General features: G+C 48.0%; 1 protein-coding gene across 2 annotated transcripts; it reads right to left on the minus strand.

Moving 5' to 3' along the window:
• Nucleotides 1–825: 825 nt before the first annotated feature.
• LOC125551566 (SAC3 family protein C-like) lies at nucleotides 826–23,768 on the minus strand. Of its 2 annotated transcripts, XM_048714817.1 has the most exons (8): nucleotides 23,472–23,768; nucleotides 23,183–23,283; nucleotides 4,802–5,023; nucleotides 4,017–4,238; nucleotides 3,824–3,909; nucleotides 3,498–3,594; nucleotides 1,244–1,336; nucleotides 826–1,135 (listed from the first exon to the last, which is right to left on the minus strand). In XM_048714817.1, exons 1-8 carry the CDS (start codon nucleotides 23,665–23,667, stop codon nucleotides 980–982), a joined length of 1,173 nt encoding a protein of 390 aa, XP_048570774.1. In that variant the 5' UTR covers nucleotides 23,668–23,768; the 3' UTR covers nucleotides 826–979. The 2 variants fall into 2 exon arrangements, with proteins under 2 accessions (XP_048570774.1, XP_048570775.1); XM_048714818.1 differs by lacking the exons at nucleotides 23,183–23,283; nucleotides 23,472–23,768 and adding an exon at nucleotides 18,929–19,066 and having other exon boundaries at nucleotides 4,802–5,015.
• Between the last annotated feature and the right edge of the window lie 3,507 nt (nucleotides 23,769–27,275).

Genomic DNA, 27,275 nt, shown 5'->3' on the forward strand with positions numbered 1-27,275 from the left:
GTATCAATACATAACGTAACGGCGGGCGCGGCGTGCCGCCACACGGGTATGGCTAGCTTGATTGAAATCTCCAAAGGGAAGCCAAGCCATCCCTGAAGGCGGCTTCTGGCTTAGAAGCTCGTCAAAGAAAGTGTCTTTACAATGTATTGGTGATGTTGGATACCTCAACCAGGAGATCATCCTAAAGCAGCAAGATTCCTCCCCTAGTATCATCTGCCGGCCGTTGCGCGTAGCTACACAGCCTATGCCCACCCAAGAAGGCGGCTGTGAACTGATCAACATTGTCGAGCTTTTTCTCTTGGAAGGCACACGACATTGTTGAGCTTTGTCTTTTGGAGGCAAGACCCTAACATTCCAGCTCGGGAAATTAACCAGAAGCACCCTGGAGCATGGCCACCGAACAGAAGCAACCGAAGCAGCAGTAACATTGTCCACAACTTTGCAACACTGGGGTACACCTACAGAGCACATACAGAGCAACCATACCGCCTTTATAGGCACCCCCACAGAGCACAGAACACAGCGCACACCAACCGAGTCTAGAGCCCTGTTCGGATACACCCAGCTCCCCAACTGCAGCTCCCGGAGCGGAGGGAGCACCAGCACAATTGCAGGGAGCGGATCGAACCCAGCTCCTCATGCGGAGTGGAGTTACAAGACTGGAGAGCTTCCCAACAGGCACTAGGTATCCAGCCAAAACAACACTAACACCACAGCTGATACATGGCCGAAGCCCGAAGGCCAATACACATCTTACACCCGACACATTTACTCCCGGGCTCATCTGATCCCGGTGAACAGTAAAATCATAAAAACTTTTACACGCAGCAGAGCAATTATTAGCCTCTATTTCTCTTGTATTAATTGCCTTCGTGTTCTTGTTACAAACTTTTACACGCAGCAGAATTACAGCAGAACAAGTGCCACATGCACTGTATATCCGATGTGCACTCTACTAAACATACATAACAATGCTCTATCATCTTTCGATCTCCCTCGAGATGTAAATGCCAGTACTTTTAGATAATGGCGTAGGTAGGCTGAAGGTTGTTTGTTTGGGAGCAAACGCTTTAGTATCCCCGCTTCTGCTAATTTCAAGCCCACATATTCTACAGAGATCTTCCAGCTCCAACTCCTAAAGGAAGGCAATAAGCTTCAATGGTCAGTTCATGGTAGGAGTACACCTTTAGTGTTTTGCTAAATGTTCAGCTGCAGTAAGAAATTGGATATTCCAGCTTAATACCTCGATCATCAGGATATCTGACAGATGTGTCAAAGGATAGTGCTGAAGTTTGTAGCCGCTATGATTGAGGTGTATTAATGCTCTAGCACGGACCTTCAGCAGCAAAGCAGGATAAATACAAGTTGATATGTCATAACCAGGCATGTACCAATATGTCGGCTTGTGAACAAGGCAATATGCAGCACCCATTTCCGTTTTATACACAAGGAATATCGTACATAAAGTATTATAAACAAATCGATAAACAAGGCAACATGGAGGTGGAGCAAACATGTACATTTGCTTTTCCTTAATTAGAAACATCTAATTGCAGAAACACACATCATGCTATAACATCAGCACATACAAACAATCATGCAAAAGTATGACCAAGTAAACCCGCACCACTTTTTTACAGGTCGAGAATTTTAACATGGTGCACATTGATAAATCATCACTTATCAATCATGAGCTCTCAGATGAGATCTATGAGATCAATGTTTTTGAAAAAAAAAATACATGTCCAAACATTCTCAAATTTTTTGTAGACACACATCAATGTTTGATGTACAACCTTAAAAAGTTTCAGTTTCTAATTTAACTTACATTAATAGAAACAAAAAGGACAAAATCAAATGTGAATAGTGTCAAAGTACTATTCACCCAAAGCTGCTATTATTCACATACGAATTTGTCTTTTTTGAATCCTAAATGTACATTTGAGTTTTGAGCTGATTTTTTTCAGAGCTGTAAACATACCCCACATGAATGTTGTCAAATAATTTCAGATTTTTTTTGAAATGTCTAAATATGAGTTTTTCATACAAGTCTCCCCCAGGAAAGTTTGGAGAGAACCCCCGCATTATCTCCCAGGGCGGCTCTGGTGGGAACCTACTCGTGCGGAGCACCCTACGGTCATCCCCATGGACAGTACACCAACTCTCCAAGCACCAAGTGGACCGATGACAAGAGCACGTGCAAGAGCTATCGAGACCGAGGTGAGTTCTCTCCTTAGTGATTTCCACTTCGATGCACTTGGGACGTGGCTACTACCTCAAGCGGAAACACTTTGCATGCTCAGGTACCAAGGAAACAACCATGGAGAAGCTAAGGACCAAGGCCAAGTATTGACGCAAGCGGAACGCCAAGAAGAACAACAAGTTGGGCAAATCTCCTGCACATGCCCGGATGTCCAGACTCTTTCCCGGACGATCCGGACTCCTGTCCGGATGATCCGGCTACACGACCCGGAGGCACCCGGAGGCCGAGCCCGAAGCCGGATCATCCAGGAACCTGCCTGGATCATCTGGAAGATGCCCGGACGTCCGGCCTCCTGTCTGCGGCTACGACCCTGCCGGACAATCTGGGTACCTACTTGGATCGTCCGGGCTTGCCTGCGTGCAATTCGGCCCAGGCCCCCTTTTCCCCTTTCTTCCCCCCCCCCCTCCCATCTAGTCCTAGACTATAAATACTCTAGTAGGGTTAGCAAAGCATATTATTAGATCTTGAGAGAGCTTTGCTCATCTATTACTCCTCTTGGAGATCAAGACCTAGGAGAAGACACCCAAGTGGATATCAAGGCCTCCTCCCCTAGGGATTGGAGAAGACTACCTCTCAAGGCCTCAATTCCTCTAGGGATTGGGAACAACTACCTTTTGCTATTTCCTCTAGTTGACTTTGGATCCATGAACTTTGGGGATCGCCAACTGGTGTCACTCTCGACCGTCGATCTTGCATCGGGCGTCTCCCTGAAGCTTCCACGTCGCCGTTCAACGTCCGGCACGCTTTATCACCTGCTCTTGGTTGTAATGGCTATAAATCCTCATCTTCCCCTCCATTCAGATTATGCTTATGTAAATTGGGTTGTAAACTCTAGCCGCCAGAGGTGTGCTACAGTGACACCCCCCCCCCCTGTGTTTCTGGTTCACTTGAACCTATGTAATAGGCTGCAAAGCCTTTTCTTTTAAACATGGTGCACATTCACGAAAATTTTGAGAATTTTACAAAATGCACAAGTACCTACAACTTAAAACTCAAACACTCAGCCTTGCATGTTGATATGCCTTTCCCAATGACACAACGACAAACTTAATGTATTTTTTTTCCTTGCTGAAAGGATGAAAACAGAAATGTAAATAGGCATCAAAAGCCACAGCAATGCATATCTTAGTAATAAGTAAACATGCTTCTAAAAGTTAGAAATGAATGCTGCATCAATAAAACGGGTCCGGAAGTCAATGCAGATGGGAAAGAATAAGGATTCATCTGTACTTACCTCATTGAGGAAAGGTTCTACCAAACACAACTGAAGCTCGGTTGCTTCAGCTGCTATCATGCAAAAGAAACGCTTGAAATTCCCAAGGTGGTAGCATCTACAGAAAGGAACAAAAGAGACGTGCATCATTTCAGTTATTTACAAAAAGGACATGAAAGAAGTTAGTTGTGAATGTGAAATTGACACTTGTTAGATGTCCACAATCATATAATGGAGATTGAAAAGGAAAAGAAAGCCATGAAGATCCTGAACCGAGTTACACGAACAGATATGGGAGCATGCACCAAAAAGGTCATACACAATGAGACATAACATGTGTAAGTTACCTCAATATAGTTCTAGCAAATATCATTTCCTTTGATCGTACTATTGAAGCTGGTAATTGGCTGTACCAAAAAGAGAGTGAGTTTGCCTGGAGATAAATAGAAAATTAGGCTAGGGTAACGGAAAGCATAACGATCATGCATAGGCGAATAATGCAAATCAGATATCTAGCTGGCATAAGAATGAAAAACATACCATATTGGGTATCTTGCAACCCAAATGTAGAAGCACAAAGAAGGAATAATACCCGGCCTCTTTATTGCTTTGGGAATTGATTTTATGAATTGTATGATACATATCAAACAGAGAAAGAAGGCATTTCATCATTTGTTCCGTGTTCAGGTAACACAAGGAAGATGCATCAGAATTCTGGCAAGACCTCGCAAGTCTTTGATGGGACAGAATATGAAACTTTATCTGCAGAAGTGGGCAAGCATTAGATAAATGCTGTGAGCAAGAATACTATCGTCTACAATTCACACAACTATATTCCTCCAGCTAGAAACAGAACTGATGCCCGGAAACATAGCTATGGAAGATAGTAGCATCTAAAGTACAAAAAGACACTTAATTGCTAAGACAAATGAAGAAAATGCATGAGAACTAATCTAAGCATAGTTGGAGAAGGAACATATATTTTTTTAAACAACTCTGGAAAATAAAGAGAATCTAAACAATCATTTGGCTGGATAATGTACTCTATCTGATTCCTTTGCATATGAAAGTCTAGGTAAACAAGGCTGCCATTTTAGACGGAAGAAAAGATGGTTGCTCTGTAAGCACTGAACATCTAATTTAAGAAAGATCACACAAAGCAAAACTAGTTCCACCTTACCACACCAAAATTAGCTTCTAGGAATAATAATCTAAACTAATCAAAATCTTGTGTTACATAATTGAACATTTGAGCCGAAGTACCATGAAAACTGGTAAAAGTAACAAGATAAAGATGTGAGGAAGGAATCGGGATTGGACTGTACCACGTCCTCATATATGCGAATAGCTTGATCATTCACCAAATTCTGTATACTAAGATCTTGTCTCACAGACCTTGTTCTATCAAATATGAAATCATGAACAATCTCAAATGGGTACTCTGAAGAATTTAGTAAATGCAAAAGATAATCCATCGTTTCTCGTAAGACTGGAAGAGGGCGTATATCTGATGCCTGTGTGCCGGTAGAGGAGATAGTTCTGCAAAACTAGCAGGAAACCAAGGGTTAGAAGGGGATTAAAAATCACAGACTCCTGCTAGTTTTTTTTATTAATAACCTCTTTACATATAATCAACAAAGTCATCCAGACAAACAGAAAAAAGCATAGATAAGGTTTGTAAGAATGTTGGTGGCTAGATTGGCTCCATGTTGCTTTTCTACAGTAGATAGTTTACAATGTTCACATAGTAGACAGTTCATGATTTTCTAGCCAGTGTCAACAATGTGTCACTTAACTTTGTATGCGTTACGCTCTGTTTAAGAATTCGTCGGGTTAACCAGTTAACTTGCCGATTAATCCCTACTCGTAGGGTCACCGAGTAGCCGATAAACTGATTAATCATCCAACTAATTGATTAACTTGCCGATTAGCCTATTAATCCCCTACTCGCTAGCCAACCGAGCAGCTACCAGTTAACGATTTCCTCAACAACAGCATGGAGAGAAAATGTGTAAAAAGAAAACAGACTGGAGAGAGGGCATCCTTCTACAGCACCCTGGGCCTTCCTGTGTTGCTCCCTAGCCGGCCCAGCCCCAGATAGCACCTGCCCACTTACCTGTTCATCTCAGCCCGCAGCAGCCCACCAGCGCCGATCCCATGTTCTTCTTCTTCCCTTCGTACGGCAGAGCATCCAGCAGGGACACGTCGGCACCTCCTCTGATTTGACGGCCGGAGGCGTCCCTAGGCTGCTATAAGACCACCCCGGTGCCCTAGACCTCCTCCTCCCTCCATTCCACCCTTCTCTTCCTCCTGCCGCCGCCAAGGTAAGCCACACCAAATCCTCTACCGCCGCCGCCCGCGCCATGGCCGAGGAGAGCTTCAACGCCGGCCCTTTCTTCCTCCACACGCTCCGCGACACCTCCACGACCTCGTTTGACTACCTCCCTGTCATCCTCTTCTTCCCCGTCGGACGCCGCACCTTCTCCATCGTTTCCGGTCGCCTCCGACCACCTCTCGTCAGTCCAGGCGCACGGCGTGCCTGTGGTGAGCATGCTCTTCCCATGCACCGCTTTTCCCCCTCGTTTTCTCCCTATCTCGTGTGAATCGACCGGAGCCCGAGGCACTTCCGCCATGGCATGGTCTCCGGCGAAGTTCCGGTGACCCTTTGCTCGGGATTGTTGGGACGGTTAGGCCCGCAGGATCCGGTAGATGCATTCCTTACACGGACATCTGTCAAGTGTTTTGTTCCACTCATGCTGCCTTAGTTTCCGTCATACCGGTGTTATGTTTCTTGATTTGCGTTCCTTACACGGACAAGGTTTATGGGCCCCCCTTGACAGTTCGATGTGAATAAAACTCTTCCAACAAGGCCCAACTTTGGTTTTACCATTTGCCTAATAACAACTAAAATTTGCATAGGGAGTAATTAACCCGAGGATTGTTAATCAACAAACCGGGCCAGGTCCAAAACGGGCGGCCTGCCAGGCCACCACGGGGAAACTCGAGGTCTGGTTTTACTCGTAGCTTGTCCCATCCGATCGTGGCCTGAGACGAGATACACACAGCTCCTATCGGGGTGTCGGCACGTCAGGAAGTCTTGCTGGTTTTGTTTTACCATTGTCGAAATGTCTTGTGCACCGGGATTCCGAGCTTGATCGGGTTGTCCCGAGATGGAGATTTTCCTTCGCGGATCGTGAGAGTTTATAATGGACTAAGTTGGGACACCCCTGCAGGGTTTAATCTTTTCGAGAGCCGCGCCCGCGGTTATGGGCGACTTGGAAATTTATGATATCCGGTTGTAGAGAACTTGACACTAAATCAAATAAAATACACCAATCGTGTGTGTAACCGTGATCGTCTCTTTTCGATGAAGTTCGGGAAGAGAACACGGTGGGGTTATGATTGAAACGTAGGTAGTTCAGGATCACTTCTTGATCATGTTAATTTGCGACCGATATGCGTAGTCACTCATCTTATTCTTGCACTCGTAAGCTAACTACTCATACATGCTTAGTGCTTGCTGCAACCTCACCACTTAACCTTGCCATACCCATAAGCTTTGGTAGTCTTGATATCATGGAATGAGATTGTTGAGTCCTCGTGGCTCACAGATTACTACAAATACAGCTGCAGGTACCTATGAGACAGACATAGGTGATGCCACAGAGCTCCAGTGGGAGTTTGACGAGGATCGTGGGCGTATGTACGTCTCGTTTTCGGACGATAAGTAGTCGCTCTTAGTCGGATAGATCTCGGGGTCTGTAGCAGGGTCGGTTATGTCATTTTATCGTTTGTTTTCGTCTGTAGTCGGACCCTGTCTTCATTTGGATGATGTATGAATGATTGCACTATATGGTGTAGACATGTGGCGAGTGTAAGCCTCTACCTAGTATTCTCATCTATTTAGTAAATGATATGTGCGAAGATATAACCATTCTTGTGACGGGCTCAATATGCGCTTATGCCCCTAAGTCGTGCCTCAACATGTGTGGGATATAGTCGCATATTGGGTGTTACATTAGGACACAGTCCCAACTAATGAAACCATCTATTTTACTCCCTTGAGGTGATTGGAAGGTGGTTTTGTTGTGACGTACCATTCCGGTCAGCAAAGAACTAAAAAAATGTTAGTCCCACATGCCATATTGGAATCATCTTCCCTCTATCTCTCCGGAAAGCAGGTCATTCTACCCATTACCTCTGTCCCTTAACAACAAGTCAACAACAACAACAAAGTTTTTAGTGCATCTCTAGCAGACCCCTAAAAACGCGCCAACCCGCAAAATAACCGCTCGTTTACAGTTTCGGGCGAAAAAGTGGCCCGAGCAGACACCGTATCGGCCCGCGACCTATAAAAAAAATTGCAAGGAGCGGAAAATCTTCGCCCTGAACCTTTAGATTCACAGGGGGAGGCCGATCCGAGCTCGACCCCTATCGGTTGTGAGATTTGGTGGGAGGGACATTTCCACGCAGTTGGTCCCGCTTCCTCTTCCCTCCGCCGCCAACCACCTCCCTCCGCCCGCTCAGAAGCACCTTCACCGGCTTCCCTCCGCCGCCATGGAAGCCTCCCAGCCGTCGGCCGTCACCATGGATGTCATCCACGCGCCACCCCCTACGATAGATCTCGTCGTCGGCCATGCCGCGCCCGTCGCCGTTCAAAGGTCCACCGCGCCACCCCGCAAGCGGCAGGGCAACGTCATCGTCCAGGGCGGCGCTCCCACAGCACCCGCCGGGAAGGCACGCGCACCCGCCGCCTCCGATGCGAATTTGGTCGGGCACCCACCGACGAAGAAAGGGAAGGTTTTCGATGCGAAACGCAAGAAGCTCGCCAGAAGACCTACCCCGCCAACACCTCCCCCGATTGCCCCGGCAAGAACTACCCCCAGGATGCCCGCCGACGGCGCTGCTGCCGCCACCCCCGAGGTGTTCGACGGAATGGGCGCGAGGTCTGATGCTTCGATTTCTTGCACTTCTTTCACTTTTCTCCATTGCGCGTGTTCGTGACTTGTTGAGCGAAATTGTAGCGCTGGTTTGCATGATGCGACTGCCGATTTCGTGCAAATGTTGGACGACAACACCGTCGACATCGATCAAGCCCCGATCGCTGATTATGGTTACAATGAGATGGATGGTGGCGTGCACGGTCATGATGAGGAAGAAGATGATGTGGAGGAGGTTGATGAGGGGGTGTTCGACGAAGTGCAAGCAAAATCACGCGCAAGATGAAGAACTACACGCCATTGGAAGATAAAATCTTGATCAAGGCTTGGGAATCGGTGTCTCTTGATGCGTGCACCGACACCGACCAAACCGCCAAGTGGTATTGGCAAATGATAGAGGATCAGTACCTCCGCATGATGGCAAAGTATCCCAACAGGACGCCACGCACCTTTCGGTCTCTCCAAGGTCGTTGGGACGTGATCAAGCTGATTTGTAGCCGTTGGGCTGCTTGCTTGACGCAAGTCCGCAATGAACCTCCAAGTGGTGCCATTGAATCCGATTATGTGAGTTTGTTTTCATGTCGCAAGTTGTGCAAATCTTTTGTAGTCATCGGAGTGGTTGCATAATTTGACATTGTTTTCATTTTGTATAGGACAAAATTGCGCAAGAAAGGTACAAGGATGTGGAAGCTTCTGGTAAAAAGGCATTTCAACTAGAGCGTTGTTGGGAACATAGTTACCAGGAATCCGGGTCGCCCGGGTCGAGGAACGGGGTCGAGGGTCGCGGGTCAACACCCCTCCGGAACATGGTTTGACAAGGGGTATACATCTTCGGAACGCTAATCAGGGACGTGATACGTCTCCAATGTATCTATAATTTTTTATTGTTCCATGCTGTTATGTTATCAATCTTGGATGTTTTATAATCATTTTATAGTCATTTTATATCATTTTTTGGTACTAACATATTGACATAGTGCCAAGTGCAAGTTCCTGTTTTTTCCGTGTTTTTTACATCGCAGAAAATCAATATCAGACGGAGTCCAAATGCCACGAAACTTTACGGAGAATTTTTATGGGCCAAAAGGAACACAACGGGCCCTGGCTGCGCCTAGGGGGTGCCCCGAGGGGGGCACAACCCACCAGGACGCGCCAGGAGGCCCAGGCGCGCCCTGGTGGGTTGTGCCCATCTCGGGTGCCCCCGGACCGCCTCTTTGCTCTATAAAACCCCCCAAAATCCCATAACCCTGGGGGAGTCAACAAAATATTCATCAAGCCACCGCAGAGTCCAGAACCACCAGATCCAATCTAGACACCATCTCGGATGGGGTTCACCACCTCCATTGGTGCCTCTCCGATGATGCGTGAGTAGTTCTTTGTAGACCTTCGGGTCCGTAGTTAGTAGCTAGATGGCTTCATCTCTCTCTTGATTCTCAATACAATGGTCTCTTGGAGATCCATATGATGTAACTCTTTTGCGGTGTGTTTGTTGGGATCGATGAATTTTGAGTTTATGATCAGACCTATCTTTTTATATCCATGAAAGTTATTTGAGTTTCTTTGATCTCTTATATGCATGATTGCTTATAGCCTCGTATTTCTTCTCCGATATTTGGGTTTTGTTTGGCCAACTTGATCTATTTATCTTGCAATGGGAAGAGGTGCTTTATAGTGGGTTCGATCTTACAGTGCTTGATCCCAGTGACAGAAAGGGAAACGACACGTATGTATCGTTTTGCTACTAAGGATAAAATGATGGGGTCTATCTCTACATAGATAGATCTTGTCTACATCATGTCCTCGTTCTTATTGCATTACTCCGTTTCTCCATGAACTTAATACACTATATGCATGCTGGATAGTGGTCGATGTGTGGAGTAATAGTAGTAGATGCAGGCAGGAGTCGGTCTACTAATCTTGGACGTGATGCCTATATAATGATCATTGCCTAGATATCGTCATAATTATTTGAGGTTCTATCAATTGCCCAACGGTAATTTGTTTACCCACCGTTTGCTATTTTTCTTGAGAGAAGCCACTAATGAAACCTACGGCCCCCGGGTCTTCTTTCTCATATATTTGCCTTTGCGATCTACTTTTTATTTGCTTTTATTTTCAGATCTACTAAACCAAAAACCCAAAAATACTTTGCTGCAATTTTCCCTAATTTATTTTATTTGGCGTTCGATCTATCAATCTACTACAAATTTATCTCACGTCCGTTTGCCTATCTTGAGGCGTCGTACCACGAAAAGGATTGACAACCCTTTAACACGTCGAGTTGCGAGGATTTATTATCTCTGTGCAGGGGCTGTTTACGTTGTGTTGCTTGGTTCTCCTACTGGTTCGATAACCTTGGTTTCGTATCTGAGGGAAATACCTACCACCGTTGTGCTGCATCATCCCTTCTTCTTTGGGGAAATACCGACGTAGCTTCAAGCGACATCAGGACACGGATCGCAATCCAAAGGGATTCAGGTCGATGACCTCGGTACGATACATGGGTCATGGACTCGTGGTAGACAATCCCGATGAAGTTGGAGGGAAAGAATCCCCTTTACGATCTGATATGGTTCCTTGTATTGCGGAGGGAAAAATTCCGCAACAAAAAGATTACTAAATGAGCCAAGTCAGCCCTTATGGCGTGATTTTTCTCATCTGCCATTATTACTTTCCACGAAGAGTTTGTCAACCAATTATCCCCAAATCCCGGTCCGGCAAGGATCAAGATCCGAGCCTCCCACCGTCGCCTCCACGTTCTCCTGTTTGCCCTTCCCACCATTCTTCTGCCTCAAACTTTCCTAGTCGGCGTCGGAATCCAAGCGGCTTGCAGCTTGCGTAAGTGCGAGACAGGAGATGCGCATACGGCGGCGGATAGCTCGAATGCCGGCAAGCGAGCAGGGGATCGCGGAAGGTCGGACTCCGGCAGGCCGGTTACTGGCGGAGTTCAGTATTTTGCAGTGCCTAGTGAGATTGCCTGGTAAGCATCAGTTCCCCATGAATTCGTATGTGTTTCTAGCAATCTTGCATTCTGCTTCTTGGAGTCTTGCACCTCAGTCTGGGTCAGCGTCCACCGATCGGGGTCGTGATCCGGCAATCGATCCAGCTCGACCCGGCGTCGTCCCCAACCCTCGATCGGGGTCGATCGACCCCGGGACATGGACGCGCCACCGACCCGCGAACCAGGCTACTATGGTTGGGAACTTCTTAAAGATAGCGAGAAGTGGAAGGTGATTGACAAAGAATCCCCACCGAAGAGAGGTGCACTCACCAAGATGGATGATGATGATGAAGATGACGATGGCCCAAAAACAAGAACAAGCCCGATGGAAACAAGAAGGCCAAGGACAAGATCAAGAAGGAAGCGGAGGCATCAAGCTTGCGGGACAAGCTAGATCACATGATCAAGTTCAATGAGGTATTGATGATCAAGATATTGGAGGCAAGAAAGGAGTTGGCCGAGAAGAAGGCTCAAGAGAAGCAAGAGAAGTGGCAACTACTCAAGGAGGAGACCGTGCGCAAGGCCCGCCAATGAGAGAAGAGCCATGGCCAAGCTCCCTCAGGCCTCGTTTGTTTCGTGTGGGTCGGAGGGGCTTTCAAGGGATTAACCCCGCGAGTCCAAAATCCCCACAAAACCTCGTCGACCTGTTTGGTCCGCGACGTTACATGGGCCCAACCCTCTCGCTTCCCGTTTGATCCACGTCTTCCCACGCACTTCAGAACCCTCGAGGGGGGGAGGGGGGGCTCGAGGATTTGGAGACGCCGCCGCTCGACTCGTGAAGACGCCGCCGCCGCCCGACTCCTCTCCAAGACTCCACCGCCATGCGCCTCCCCAAGATGCCGCCCGACGCCTCGACGCCGGTGTACCTCCACGGCGTACTAGACTTCTCCCCGGTGGTAAGTCCTCACCTCCCCTCCTTTCCCCTCGTCGTCTAGGGTTTTCCATCGAACATGGCTGTTGCCTCTTCCTCCCCGGCCACACGGTCTCCGAGGTGCTTGATCCCCGCCTCGTCCAAACCGGTCGTCACCAAGTCGTGGGCGACGATGTAGGGCTCGATGCCGGAGTTGCCGGACTTGTAGTAGAGGTGGAGCAGCATGGAGCAGCGTCCACATCCCTCTGCCTCTGCTGCTGCTGCACAATTCCCTTGCATCTCCATCTGCTCTCCTGTTAATTGATCGCGCCCCTGTGAGTATACTGCTCTGTTCCTCATACTGTTAATTGGTCGTGTCCCTATGTATATATCTGGTGACTGTCTGTCTAATTGTCTTCAATTCATGGATTATCATTACCTGAATTTGTCAATCACGTGTGAATGAAATTAATGGAGAAAGGATTCATTCTTCTTCAGACCCTTTTTCTTTCTTTCTGATTGAGTGAATGGATACTGGTGTGGATGTGTCTTTCTGAATGCATGTGCACTTTTAATTAATTTCCTTCTGAATAGAGACTACGGTGATCTAAATGGCTGATCGGCTTCCGTTTGTGAAACGGAATTCGGATCTTGCAACGGAGAAAGTACTTGACTTAAACATTCACTTGTAGTAATTGCACACTTCTTTCTTTGTATCTAGAGGTAAGTTTTCTTGGACTAAACAATAGTAAGCAAATTACTTGTTTCTTTTCTTCAATTTCTTGTCATATAGACATTTACTGTTTTTGTTACTTGTCATGTGGTAGTCAAGTTGTTGGTCTGATTCTTGTATTTCTTAATGTCTTTGATAGAGGTAGTTTTAATACTCTTGCTTTTTATTCTGATGGATTCTTTGGACCTATCTAGGGATATGAACCAATTGCAGTTTGTAAGCTCAAGTCTGTTCTTGATGGATGCTATTGTTCCATCAAGTCTGGATGTAATAGTGAGGTCTTTTTGATAATACATAATACATGTAACTTTTTTCATTATCACTTGCTTGCAGAGCACCCCGTCAATTTTCTAGAAGAATATTAAGTTTAAATTCCATATCTGTTTGACATGATTAATTAATCTGGTTGTTTCGTGTCTAAGCATATTTGCTTGCAAGATTTCTGCACTTATTTTTTTCCACGTACGTACTAGTATATCTTGTTGTTCATAGATAGATTACTGTATGATTTGTATATATCACTGTCTGTAGGTGACATGGAGAGATTAATTGTCTGAACTATTGTAGATGTCCTTATCATGTTGCTTAGTGGCGCCACACGTGTCCAGGTCCTCGCTATCCTCGCCAATGTTTCGTATATGAAGGGATAATCCTGCTCATTTTTGGGTATGGGAATGCTCTTGCTTTGAACGATGACTTCTAGTCGTTGCATCTGTGTGTATTTGTATGTTGTAATTCGCTGAGCGAACTGTTATGAGCAGAGTACTAGAACATCGGTTGGCCTATTTAGCTTTCTTGTACTAGTCATCTGTCTGACTTGTTGGCCTATTTAAAAAACTCATCTCCTTTTGTTTTAGTAGGCTCTTTGGCAACTAGAGAAGCAATCTGGACAAACTTTTGGCCATTCAAAAACTCGATGATCATGACATCGTAAGAGCAATTCATCTGTATGACAACATCATTCTCATCCTTGCTTGGTCTGTAAATATGTAATTGATTGTGAGCTATTGCAAAAGTACCCTGTATAGCGTTGTGTTTGGTGTTGTGAAAGATCATGTTGCTATGAAGATATTATTGGTTTCAAGTCATGCTGCTATGAGAGATTATGTTCTTGATGTGAAGAACTGCTGTCACATTTTTATTAGGTGTCATTCACAATTTTATAGCAAGTTTGTCTAGCTATGATGCTAATTAACCTGTAAAGATTGGATTTTTAACTGTTTTACACCATTTTAACTCAATAGGGCGATCTCTGCCTACCTGTTTTATATGAAGGGGATTGTGGCTGGAGAGGGATTTGACGTTTCAAGGGGATCTGAGGGGAATGAGTAGAAGAGGGGGATTCACCAAATCCCCTGAAATCCCCTCCTCCCCAAACCTCTCAAATCCACTCCTACCAAACAAAGCCTCAAGAGGAGAACAAGATCATGATCATGAATCGAAATGAGATGAATGAGGTCACCAAAGAATGGCATGATGGCAAGGTTGGAGATCTTGGAGATGAGGAGGCTAGCCGCAAGAGGCCATGCGGTGCCAAGGTTCGGCGGTGGTTCGGCAAGTGGTGGTGGCAATGGTGCGGTGAAGACTTCATCTTGTGATGATGATGACGATGGAGTGATGATGGGTGCGATATCTTTTGGGTTGTGGCGCGAAAACTATGTTCAAATGTCGCCAAAATTGTGTTTGAATTCTCGAAATTTCTGTTTTATTTGTCAAAATCGCCGTCAATTGCATTGTGTGGTTTTACGGTTTGAGGGCCGAAATCGGCAGCGTGCGGAACAGAGCCCGCAAACCAGAGCGGGTTTGCGGAACAGAGCCCCGATATTCTCTTTTACCGCTTGGGTTTGCAGGATCTGTTCGGCCGCAGCCAATTTCGGCCATTAAAATGCGCTTTTCTCGGCCCTTAACCCGGTTATAAGGGTTGCGGTTTAAGGGGTCTCCTAGAGATGCTCTTAGTCCCAAACAAGTTGGGGTAGGCTAGAGCTGAAACCCATAAGATCTCGCAACCAACTCATGGTTCTGACACATGGATATCAAGCTTCCACGCACTCTTGTCCATGGCTAGTTCTTTGGTGATACTCCGGTCCTTCCCTCTTAACGGACTCCTCCCATGTCAAGTTTGATCTACCCCAACCTGTCTTGACATTATCTGCACGCTTTAGCTGTGTGCTATGCACTGACGCTTCTGGAGGCCTGCACTGAATATGCCCAAACCATCTCAGACGATGTTGGACAAGCTTCTCTTCAATCGACGCTACCCCAACACTGTCTCGTATATCATCATTCCGGACTCGGTCCTTCCTTGTGTGGCCACACATCCATCTCAACATGCGCATCTCCGCCACACCTAACTGTTGAACATGTCGCCTTTTAGTCGGACAATACTCAGCACCATACAACATTGCAGGTCGAACCGCCATCCTATAGAACTTGCCTTTTAACTTTTGTGGCACTTTCTTGTCATAGAGGATGCCAGAAGCTTGGCGCCACTTCATCCATCCGGCTTTGATTCAATGATTCACATCTTCATTGATATCCCCATCCTTCTGTAGCATTGACCCCAAATATCCAAAGGTGTCCTTCTGAGGCACCACCTGCCCATCAAGGCTAACCTCCTCCTCCCCCTCGTGCCTAGTAGTACTGAAACGCACCTCAAGTACTCAGTTTTAGTTCTACTAAGTCTAAAACCTTTGGATTCCAAGGTTTGTCTCCATTGCTCTAACTTCCTATTAACCCCATCCGACTATCATCGACTAGCACCACATCATCCGTAAAGAACATACACCATGGGATATCTCCTTGTATATCCCTTGTGACCTCATCCATCACCAGGTCGAAAAGATAAGGGCTCAAAGCTGACACCTGGTGCAGTCCTAACCGACGCCCGCAATTCCCATCTTCTTCGTTCGCAATGGTGACGCCCACCCAGCCTTGCGACGCCTTATCACTAGTGGAAAAACGGCTAGCCACAACTTCTGTTTGTGGCGCGCCATTTTTCATCAACGCCAGCACTATTTTTTCCAAATAGTGCTGGTGTCTGCCAAATTGGTACGCCAACTATAAGTTGCTATTGCTGACGCTGGCAATACATCCTACGCCACTACTATGCGGGCCCAGTTGTCGTGACCAGTTGCAGCATATTGGTGTCGTGTGATTTATAAACACGCCATAAATACTTTACATTGTGTTGTCGTGTCTTCGCCCGAAACACCAGCACTAAGTTGTGCCTATATATATGTTGGCAGCCCCTTCTTTTCACATTCACTTCCATTCTCCACAAAATTCTACTCCCTCTTAGTCGGCTGCTTTGGTGACAATGGACCCAGCGGAGCTTGTCGAATCGGCACGAGCCACCCATTCGAGCCCACGTCGGCGTGGCTCGCAAGTTTGGGACTCCACCGCCTTGGCCGAGCTCTCATCGGGCCCCGTTAGCCACGACATGCGCTCGTCACGGCCAATGCGGCCAGCCCTGTCTGGCGAATCATGCCGCTGCGCGACGTCCCTTCGATGATCCGGCAGCTATGCCACCGGCGCCGAAGCTGCCAGGAATCGAGCGAGGGCACCTGTGCTGCTTTTTTGCGGTTGTGGACGCCCTGCTAATAAGCATATGTCGCACACACAAAGTAATCCAGAGCGAGAGTTCTACATCTGCGGTAACCGTGGAAAGGTACGTAATATATATGACAGAAAATACCTCGATATTCTGCTAATTTGCACAATTCTCGCGATCATTAATATGTGTGTGTGTGTGTGTGTATTGTGATCCATAGGCGTCAGGGACAAAATATTGCTACACATGGATATGAGTGAGTTGCTCGAGTACTCCATTGGTGAACTAAGACAAGCTGAAGACTGATGTGATGCGCGGCCAAATCCAAAAATTCAAGATGCTTCGATATGCCCTTTTAGCTAGTGTTATGCTTGGCCTCGTTCTCCCTGCTGGATCGGTGGCAGCTTTTTTTCTCATGGGAATCATTACACTGATGATGTTCTTAGTCTAAGATCAAGAGTGTGTACACTGTAGTACTAGAAGTTTATATATATGTGTGTGTGTGTGTGTGTGTGTGTGTGTTATTATTTTCATCCTTCAACTATTATGTATCTATGCTAGATTAATGAGATCGATTGATGCTGGAAAATAAAACAATAAATAATAAAGAATAGGAAAATAAAACAATAAAATAATAAACAATAGGAAAATAAAACAATAAAATAATTAGTAAAAATAACAATATAATAAACAATAGGAAAATAAAACAATAAAATAATAAACTAAACATCCATATACATATAAAAAACAATATGTGTAGAAGATAGTAATGGCGTTGGCCTCGTAGGCCAATGCCAGCAATTACCCCACAGCCGCAATTACCCCACCGCCCTCCGCAGGAGATATTGATTAAATTACACCCCCCCCCCAACACCCACACCGTCGATCCCCATTAAATCACCGCCGCCCCCATCGCCCTCGCCTCCCCTGCTTCCACCGCCTCCGCCTCCACCGCCGAAGTCCCCATTGCCGTCGCCTCCACCGCCGAAGTCCCCGTCGCCGTCGTCGTCGCCTCCGCATCCACTCCTCGCCGTCTACCGCCGCCGCTAGTGAGTTCTACTTAGTGTAGTGTAATAGTAGTGTAGAAAATTATCGAATTTTGTGTATACGAGTAGTGTAAAATTTTAGTGTAGTTGTAGACTATGATTTTAGATAGTGTAATTTATTAAATTTCTAGTAGTGTACTTGTGGTGAAATAATGTAGTGTAGTTGTAGACTATGATTTTAGATAGTGTAATTTTATTGTATTTCTAGTAGTGTACTTGTGGTGAAAGAATGTATAGTGTAGTTGTAGACTATTGTATTTCTCGTTAATATGCCCATTTTTTACTAACTTGTTTAGTTATATATATATGCATCGTCACAGATGGCACCGAAGTTTCGTGGTGTGCGACAAAAGGGAAATAAGAACTATGCCACCATTAGGAAGGACAATGTCGTCCACGAACTTGGCCATTGGGACACCACGGAGTTAGCGGCGCGCGCTTATGATGCCATGGCAGGAGAGTTCTTTCAGGAAGGGGCGAATCTGAACTTCCCTGAGTGTCGTGAGTTCGCGATGTTCCTCGCGCCTAAGGACATGAGGATATGCACTAGGGTTGAGGAGAAGGAGAGCAAAGAGGCCGAGATGTAGTTCTTCGACCCATTGGTGAGCGAGCTTGCGAGAGATGACAAACTCGTGGAGGCCAACAAGATGATGTTACTTCAGTATGCAGCCAGGAAGAGCGCAGAGGAGGATGCCTTGGAGCGTGAGGAGGGTCAGCAGGGGTGTCGTCGTAGGTCGACTAGGCACGACCACGAGGCCGGTCCCTCTGGCCACTAGCTTAGCGCGCGCTACCTATTTCATATGAACTGTTTAACTTTATGCATGTTTTATGTTTGAACTACGCATGGTTTGTAGAACTGTTTTATTACAAGTACGTATGTGTTAATAACTAGTGGGCGGATAGCGCTGGTTTCGTACTAACTGCTTATTATGTTGCATTATATTTGTGTGCATCTTAATTATGTATGCTTATTTTTCTCAACTTCATGCATGAAAGCAGTAGATGGATGCCCCATGTGAGACCTGTGGTTCGGTGAGATGCCGAAGGGATAAGAAGTTCTTCATAGATCAGCCGAATGACTTCCTCACTAGGACGGTATGTTTTAGTTGAACATGTTTTGATTGAGTTTCATGCATGACAAGACAATTGTGTAACTAGCTAGTTACTTCTTTCTTTCAATTTTGCTCAGGTCATCCCTTGCAGGGCAAGGCATGACTTCTTAGAGAAGTTTAAAGTTCCAGTTGATGCCACCATCACATTCTAGTGCACCCTCATGAAGATGCTGACGGCCCAAAAATTCAATTGTCTTGTCACTAACGATGCAAACTGCACCTGCTTTGGTTGCCCTGGTTGGAAAGCCCTTGCAGATGCTTACAAGATGGAAGCTGGGGAGAGAGCCACGTTGACATCCCTCCGCACCCCCTCTGCTCACCGATCTTTTAATACCCGTTGATCCCTGCCGATAACATTCCCCCTAGCTGTGCAGAGGTGTTGCTCCTGTTCAGTGTGGAAGTGATGGAAACAACGACAGAGATAGATCTGCCATAAGTAAAATTAGCAATCAAACAAATGGGAACTAGCATGGCAGGTAATATTGAGATAATGAAGCAGCACAAAGGTTGTGGAGGAGCAACTCCACCTTGCTGCTATATGTTAGACCTTTGAACCTGAGCATTGATAGTTGTGGATGACACTAGGAGAGTTGGGACAATTTTCGTTGGTTTATTTCTTACACAATGCCATGCCAACCTGAGGGGTTGGGGTTACATACTTATAGGCTGCTAGCCAGCCAAGCATATGCTGAGATGCTACTAAGATGCCAGTCTAAGATGCTAGTCTAAGATGCCAGTCTAAGATGCTATCCTAACTGCCAGTCCTTGATGGTCAGGAACTCTATCCTAACTGCCACAAGGACCATGTGCTGCAGCCCCACAACGACCCTAGTACACAGACTTATCCAACATTCTCCCCCTAAGTCTTGTACGTCGTCTTGTGGGAGTGTTGAATCATCCCGATCCTGGAGCAAAGCTCGAGGAACTTGACCCTCCCAAGAGGCTTGGTGAGCAGGTCTGCGAGCCGATCCTTGGTGTTGATGTAGCTCGCCTCGATGCTCCCTTCTTCCACACAGCTGCAGATGAAGTGGTACCTCAGCCGGATGTGCTTGCTCCGTTCGTGGAACACGGGGTTCTTTGCCAGGGCCAGGGCGGACTTGCTGTCCACCAGGAGCTGCACCGTTCTGGTGTCTTGAACGAGAAGATCACCAAGCAGTCGAGCGAGCCAAAGCGCTTGAGTGCAGGCGGTGGAGGCCGCTATGTACTCAGCCTCACAGCTAGACAGGGCCACCACCTGCTGCTTGACTGATTGCCAGCTCACGAGACACTTGCCGAGGAAGAGGATCTCGCTCGTGCTCTTGCTGGTGTCGATGTCGCCGGCGTGGTCGCTGTCGCTGTACGCGACGAAGTGTGCTGCCCCCGGACACCTAGGGTAGTGGAGGCCGTGGTCGAGGGTCCCTGCTATGTAGCGGATGATCCTCTTCACTGCCTGCTGGTGTTCCGACGTCGGTCGCTCCATGAACCGACTGACATAGCCGACGGAGAATGCTAGGTCCGGCCGTGTGTGGGTGAGGTAGCGAAGGCTCCCCACAAGGCGTCGGTACTGCGTAGCATCCACTTCCTCCGTCGTGCTGTCGCGGCTCAATTTCAGCCTCTCCTCCATCGGAGTGAGAGCTGGATGGCAGCCGGTGAGCCCAGCTAGCTCAACGATGCGCTTGGCATAGGCGGACTGTCGAAGCGCGATCCCGGAGTGATCCTGGTGCACCTCAATCCCTAGATAGAAGGAGAGGAGCCCTAGATCACTCATCTGGAAGGTGGCCTTCATGTCTTCCTTGAATGTCGCCACCTCTGCATCTTTGGTGCCGGTGATCACCAAGTCGTCAACATAGACGCCCACCGGCAGGGCATTTCCTCCACTGCCCCGTCGGTAGACAGCGGCCTCATGCGGGCTTTACTCGAAGCCCATCTTCTTCAGCATGGAGTCCAGCTTGGCGTTCCACGCCCTAGGTGCCTGCCGTAGGCCATAGAGGGCCTTGCGCAGGCAGAGTACCTTGCCCTCCTGGCCGGGAATCGCAAAACGCGGTGGCTGATGCACGTAGACTTCCTCCTTCAAGTCACCGTTGAGGAATGCCGACTTGACATCCATGTGATGGACACGCCAGCCCTCCTGGGCAGCTAGCGCAAGGAGAAGTCGCACGGACTCCATCCGTGCCACTGGAGTGAAGGCGTCGTCGAAGTCGACTCCTTCCTGCTGCAAGAAGCCTCAGGCCACCAGGCGAGCCTTGTGCTTGATGATGGCGCCGGCTCCATCCCTCTTCAGCTTGAACACCCACTTAAGGGTGATTGCGTGGTGACCACGAGGGAGGTCAGCGAGCTCCCAGGTGCGGTTTTGCTCGACCGCATCCATCTCCAACTGCATCGCGGCGCGCCATGCCGCATCTCTCTCGGCCTCTACAAAGCACCGTGGTTCGCCGTCCTCACACGCGAGTTGTAGCTGCGCCTCCAGGTCACGTGGCATCAGTCCCGGCACCGGCTGGTCGCCGAGTAGGTCATCCATCGTGCGATACCGCAGCTTTTCGCCTCCATACCACGCGTCGACCCGCTCCTCGTCGTGAGTGAGCGGGGAAGCAAACTTCATCGGGTTGTGCTCTGCGTGAGCTGGTGCTGATGAAGATGAACCCGGAGTGGTGACCGCCGGGGCTGGAGTATGCGGCGTCGCCAGTTGTGGTGCCGTCGGCGTAGCGGGCACCGGAGTCGATGTAGTTTTGGGGGCCGGGGTAGACGTGCCCGGCGGAGAGGAGCTGCTTGCTCCCCCGGCTTCCTTGAAGTGAGCGTACTCGACAATGAAGTCGTCATACGTCGGCGTCGCGCCGTCGTCCACCGCCTTGTCCCATTGCCACCCTCGCCCTTCGTTGAACACGACGTCTCGCGCCGTGCGCACACGCTGTGTCTTTGGGTCGAGGATGCGGTAGGCCTTTGAGCCCTCCGCGTAGCCGATGAAGACTCCCGGAGTGCTCCTGTCGTCGAGCTTGCCGATGTGCAGGAAAGACCGATCGCGAAGTTCCTTCCTAGCTTGGCCTCCACGGTCCCTCTTATCTTTACCGTTCGTTTGCCTCAGGATTTGTGCAGGAAAGCAGAATCACGAGCGCGCAGCTGTTCGCTGCACTTTCATTAGCTGATGCGGTCCAGTCTTGTCATGTCCGTGAACTGAAACGTTGCTGCAGCAGCAGGCTTTCTTGCTATGAGACAAACTCATACTAGTTGACCTGATGTCCAGCATCAAGCTCCCATGCAAGTTGCAACTATTATAATACTTTTGTACTAGAGTATCACATTCTATAGAAAAGAAAAACACATTTCTTCATTCTTTTGTACGAGAAGTTGGACTAGGTTATCATCTGAATATTTTGTTGCAAATTACAATGAGGAAAAAAGTTTCATGTTGACAATCAAATGTCTACCTCTACATCTCTCACCACATGCCCGAATAGAAATTATAAATTATATGCTTAATATATGATGTACTGAATTTATATGCTAAATAGAAATTATAAAATCCCCACAATTTATTGTGTCAAATATATGATGCAATACCAACTCTCTCTCTACATATCTCTCTCGGAGGGAGGAGGCAAGGGATATAAGGCAGCAGTAATTTTGAGACCATGATTTTTTTCTAGATGACGATGTGGCTTCTCATGTGGTTCACAGAGGATCCCGCTGAAACGTTATTAGGATCAACTCCATTTATTACTGCGTGATGGAATCCACGGGTCCAAACAACACAAGAATGGACAAAAGCATGCCAGACTAGTCTGACGGACCCGTCATGTCGTGTACAGTACCCTGACTCGCGCCAGACCATTAAGCGCTGAGCGCCAGACACAGCTTCTAAACTTCCGTTCCTGGGCACACATCTCTATGCATCGAGGCCCATATTGAACGCCTAAGATAGTGGGTACCGCGTAGCTCGCGCTACAAAAAACCGCTCTCAAGACCGATCTGATAGGAAGAGGAGATATAATATACTTAACATTAACAAGCCTTGAAGTTTGGGGTTGTAACTTAAACTCGGCATTGAGTTCAGGATTGTAATGTGCACTTCCCTCAACAATACTCCCTCCATAAAGATCTAAACGCTCTTATATTTCTTTAGAGGGAGTACAAGTCTAACTGTGTTACAGGCGCAATCTCAGGACGATCGCAAATTCAGCCTGTGTGTATTCCGGCAGTGGTTGGACAAAAAGAATGCGGGTCAGGTGTGCGCAGCAATTGTACACAACTAACATAAAGAGTCCACTGTTCACCTGCAGCCTATCATTGCCAACGCTAATTTTCAGTTAAGCAAAACTTCATGCCAGGCTAACTACCACATGGAACAAAACTAATCTCACCATTTGCATCATAGAAACAATCCAAGCACATAAGGACCAAAAGGGACTACCCATAAAGCATCAGGCTGAACCAACAGCATGTATAAATCAGGAATAACCTCCACGCGTATATGGATAATTGGAGATCATGGACGGCTCACCTTCTTGACGGCGAGGGAATGGGACGTGCGCATGGGGTCGCTGCTCACACGCTCAAACACGGCCAGATCTCGGAGCCGCTCCCTCTGCGCTCTCTCTGTAGCTGCAACAGAAACATTAGCAACAATGAGTTTAAACGTCAACCAATTGATGAAGCTAGACCACTGATCGCGTAATTTCGTCGAACAGATGGTGCGCGTCAGCTCCGCGAGAACCCGGTGGGGAGCTTCGGTTCTCCGAACAGGTCAACGGCTCCGTGCAGGCTGAGAGAAATTGGACGAAGGGTGTTACCCGGGCACATGTCGGGACAGGTGCCCACGATCGGCTGGGCGTCGCTGGGGATGACCGCGGCGGCGGGGGCGGTGGAGGGAGGAGGTTGTGTGGAGGGGCGGCCGCGGTCTTCACACCGGCCCGGCCATCCTCGGCCTCGGGCGTTGCCGCGCGCGTAGCTCCGGCCCCGATTGCCCGCCCCGTCGCGCCGATCCATGCTCGGTTGAGAAGGAGCTTCGCCCCGTGCCGCGATCTCGGGGATAGCTCGGTAATTTGTCACCCATGGAAACGCGACGCTGGCTGAGGGCAGCGTGTTTGGTTCAGGGGAATTAGAGATGTCGAATGAGAATTAAGGAGTAAGGAGATTAAAAAATCACTGTTTGATTAGAGGGAATGGGAGTTTAAGTGGGAAGAGGACTGGGAGTTGGGAAGCCAATTTCCATCGATTTTTTTCCAGGGAGTACCTTGTTAATTCGTGAGGAGAGTTTATCCCACGTCAATTTCCATCATATGCCAAACAAGAGAATGGGAGTAAAAATCTACTTCTCATGCCTAATCCCTTCACAAACACTCTTGTGCAAACTCCCATTCCCTTGCCCAAGTGTTTACCAAACAGGCTGTGGTTGATAAGACAATCTTATCTTAAGTCTTGCATGTAATTTAGAGATGACAAAAAAGTATGTCTATAATGGGTTATATCTTAGCCTTATCTTCAATAACTAGCAATTCCTTGAAACATGGTGAGACAAATTATGCTAAAAGATCATTTCTTGTCTTATTTTAAATAAGAGAAGACAAGTCTTTTCTTACGAGTTCTCTCTCCTTCACCTCATTATTTATCCTACGTGGCACTCCTAAGATAGCATTATTGTACATGCACTGAGTGTAGTGTGTGGTTGCGACGAAAACTCGCTGGCGCGGACGAGCTTTTTCTCGAGTACCATGAGTGTGTGTACTGCTCTCTATTTCTAATTTCTAATGTTTGAGTTGGTTCAATAGTATTCATGGTTTATTTTCGTTTCATCATTTTCAACCATTTTATTTCGCTGGTTTTTTTCGTCCTTTCCCTACTCTATTTGTTTAGTTTCGCATGTCCTATCACACAACGAAAAAAATCTGAACAGATCAGAACTTTTCATACCGACGTAAGTTATTTAAGTAATATCTTTATGTGAAAGAATCAATCACGATCAATCTCTAAAAATCAAATTTAAATTAATTACCTTAAATCGTTTCATCACATTAATTTTTTTTCGCGAATACGCTAAGGATGCGTATCTTTGCATTGATAGAAGGAGAGTGTTTACAGCATGAGATTAGGATGACCCACTATGCCATGTACACAAAAGGGAGGCATGGAAGTGGACGTCGAGCAAACAGACGGGGTTGCTCATCCCCAAGAAAACTCAAGCCTATCGCTCAGGGATGATGTTGGTGATCGCGGCGGCGCCGTCCTGGGCCCAGAGGCGCGCTTCGTCCTTGATGGTGGAGCACAGGTGGGAGACAGAGGGTCAGTCCCCGTCGAAGGTGCATCTGTTCCTATGCTTCCAGATCCACCAAGCGGTGAGGATGATGAGGGAGGATAGTCCTTTTCGCATGGCCGCGGGCGCGAGAGCACAAGAGGAGGCCCACCAGGTAAGGAAGTCGGTGTCTCCGGTCGGCAGATCAGCGGGGAAGCGAGCCCAAGCAAGAACATCGTACCACACCTGGCGGGAGAAGGAGCAGCCAGCCAGCAGGTGTTGCATCATCTCATCTTCTTGGTCGCAGAGGGCACAGGCGGGCTCATGGGGCAGGCCATGTCTCGCGAGATGTTCGGCCGTCCAGCACCTATCTTGGAGGGCAAGCCACATGAAGAACTTGACGTGAAGCGGAGCCCATGATTTCCACGTGAGCTTCCAGTGTGGTTCCTCACAGGCACCACGGAAAAGGGCCTGGTAGCACGAGCTGGCAGAATAGGTGCCTGAAGAGGTCCAGCGCCAACGGATGGTGTCCGGAGAGTCGGTAAGCTGAAAGTGCCGAAGCGCCCGCCAAAGCTGCACATACTGCACCATGGCCTTCGGATCGAGAGCGTCGTGGATGTCATGAACCCAGGAGCGTTGGGATAGACCATCTCGGACCGTGCGAATCTTGCGCCATCTCTTCGGGATCAGTTGAAAGAGCTGAGGAGCGATCTCGGAGACTGAATGACCGGCAATCCAGTGGTCAGTCCAGAACATGCACTTGTCACCTCGGCCAACGCTCCAAGTGGTCGAGGCACGGAAGATGGCGCCGACAGTGGCATCGTGCCGGATATGCAAGTGGCTCCAGGGGCGCGAGGGATCGGTGCCCTGAAGCCAAAGCCAGCGCGCACGGAGGGCGATGCCCACACGCTGTAGGTCGCGAACCCCCAGCCCGCCAAGATGAATAGGCCGGCAAACTCGCTGCCAGTTGACCATACATTGACCGCCATTGGCATCCTTGCATCCGGCCCAGAGGAATCCACGGATGATGCGCTTGACCTTCTTGAGAATGGTATGGTTGAAGGCGATGGCCGTGAGGAAGTGAGTAGGGATAGCGCAAAGGACATGGCGAACGAGAGCCAGCCGGTCACCACGAGAGAGCATGGATGCGCGCCATGTAGATAACTTCCGCTCGAGCTTGAGCACGATGGGCAGCAGGCTGGACGAAGACGGCTTGCGGATTGAGAGAGGTAGACCCAGGTATTGCACAGGGAACTGCGTTACGGGGCAGTTCATCACATTAATTAGAAAACAAATAACCAATTTTAAGAAATCTCATTATTAAAGCATTTATGTACCTACTTAATTTGTAATGGAACATTATCTTATTATTAAAGTATTTATATACCTATTTAATTTGTAATCGAATATTATCCAATGGCAGCAAACAAATGTGGACGCCTAATCTCATTTCCGTCGTCCTGCCCTACCGCTCGAAGAGTCCGAGCGCCGACACCACCACGTAGCCTCGTGCCCTACCCCATCCCGTATTCCTCCCTCTCCCTTACTCTCTGTCTCTCATGCACGCTCACGCAGGGGATGGCCGCTCGGTCGCTCCCTGTTGGGGAACGTAGCAATTTCAAAAAAATTCCTACGCACACGCAAGATCATGGTGATGCATAGAAACGAGAGGGGAGAGTGTTGTCCACGTACCCTCGTAGACTGAAAGCGGAAGCGTTATAACAACGCGGTTGATGTAGTCGTACGTCTTCATGGCCCGACCGATCAAGCACCGAAACTACGGCACCTCCGAGTTCTAGCACACGTTCAGCTCGATGACGATCCCCGAACTCCGATCCAGCAGAATGTCGGGGAAGAGTTCCGTCAGCATGACGGCGTGGTGACGATCTTGATGTTCTACCGTCGCAGGGCTTCGCCTAAGCACCGCTACAATATTATCGAGGATTATGGTGGAGGGAGGGCACCGCACACGGCTAAGAGATCAATGATCAATTGTTGTGTCTCTGGGGTGCCCCCTGCCCCCGTATATAAAGGAGCAAGGGGGGAGGCGGCCGGCCTAGGAGGAGGGTGCGCCAAGGGGGGAGTCCTACTCCCGGAGTAGGACTCCTCCTTCCCTTGCTGGAGTAGGAGAGAAGGAAAGAGGGGGAGAGGAACAAGGAAAGGGGCTGCACCCCTTGTCCAATTCGGACCAGAGGGGGGGCGTGTGCCTCCTTCCTTTTGGCCTCTCTCCTCTATTCCTGTATGGCCCAATAAGGCCCATATACTCCCCGGCGAATTCCCGTAACTCTCCGGTACTCCGAAAAATACCCGAATCACTCGGAACCTTTCCGATGTCCGAATATAGTCGTTGAATATATCGATCTTT

This window comes from Triticum urartu, chromosome 4 (genome assembly GCF_003073215.2).
Source record: "Triticum urartu cultivar G1812 chromosome 4, Tu2.1, whole genome shotgun sequence".
Classification (NCBI taxonomy): domain Eukaryota; kingdom Viridiplantae; phylum Streptophyta; class Magnoliopsida; order Poales; family Poaceae; genus Triticum; species Triticum urartu.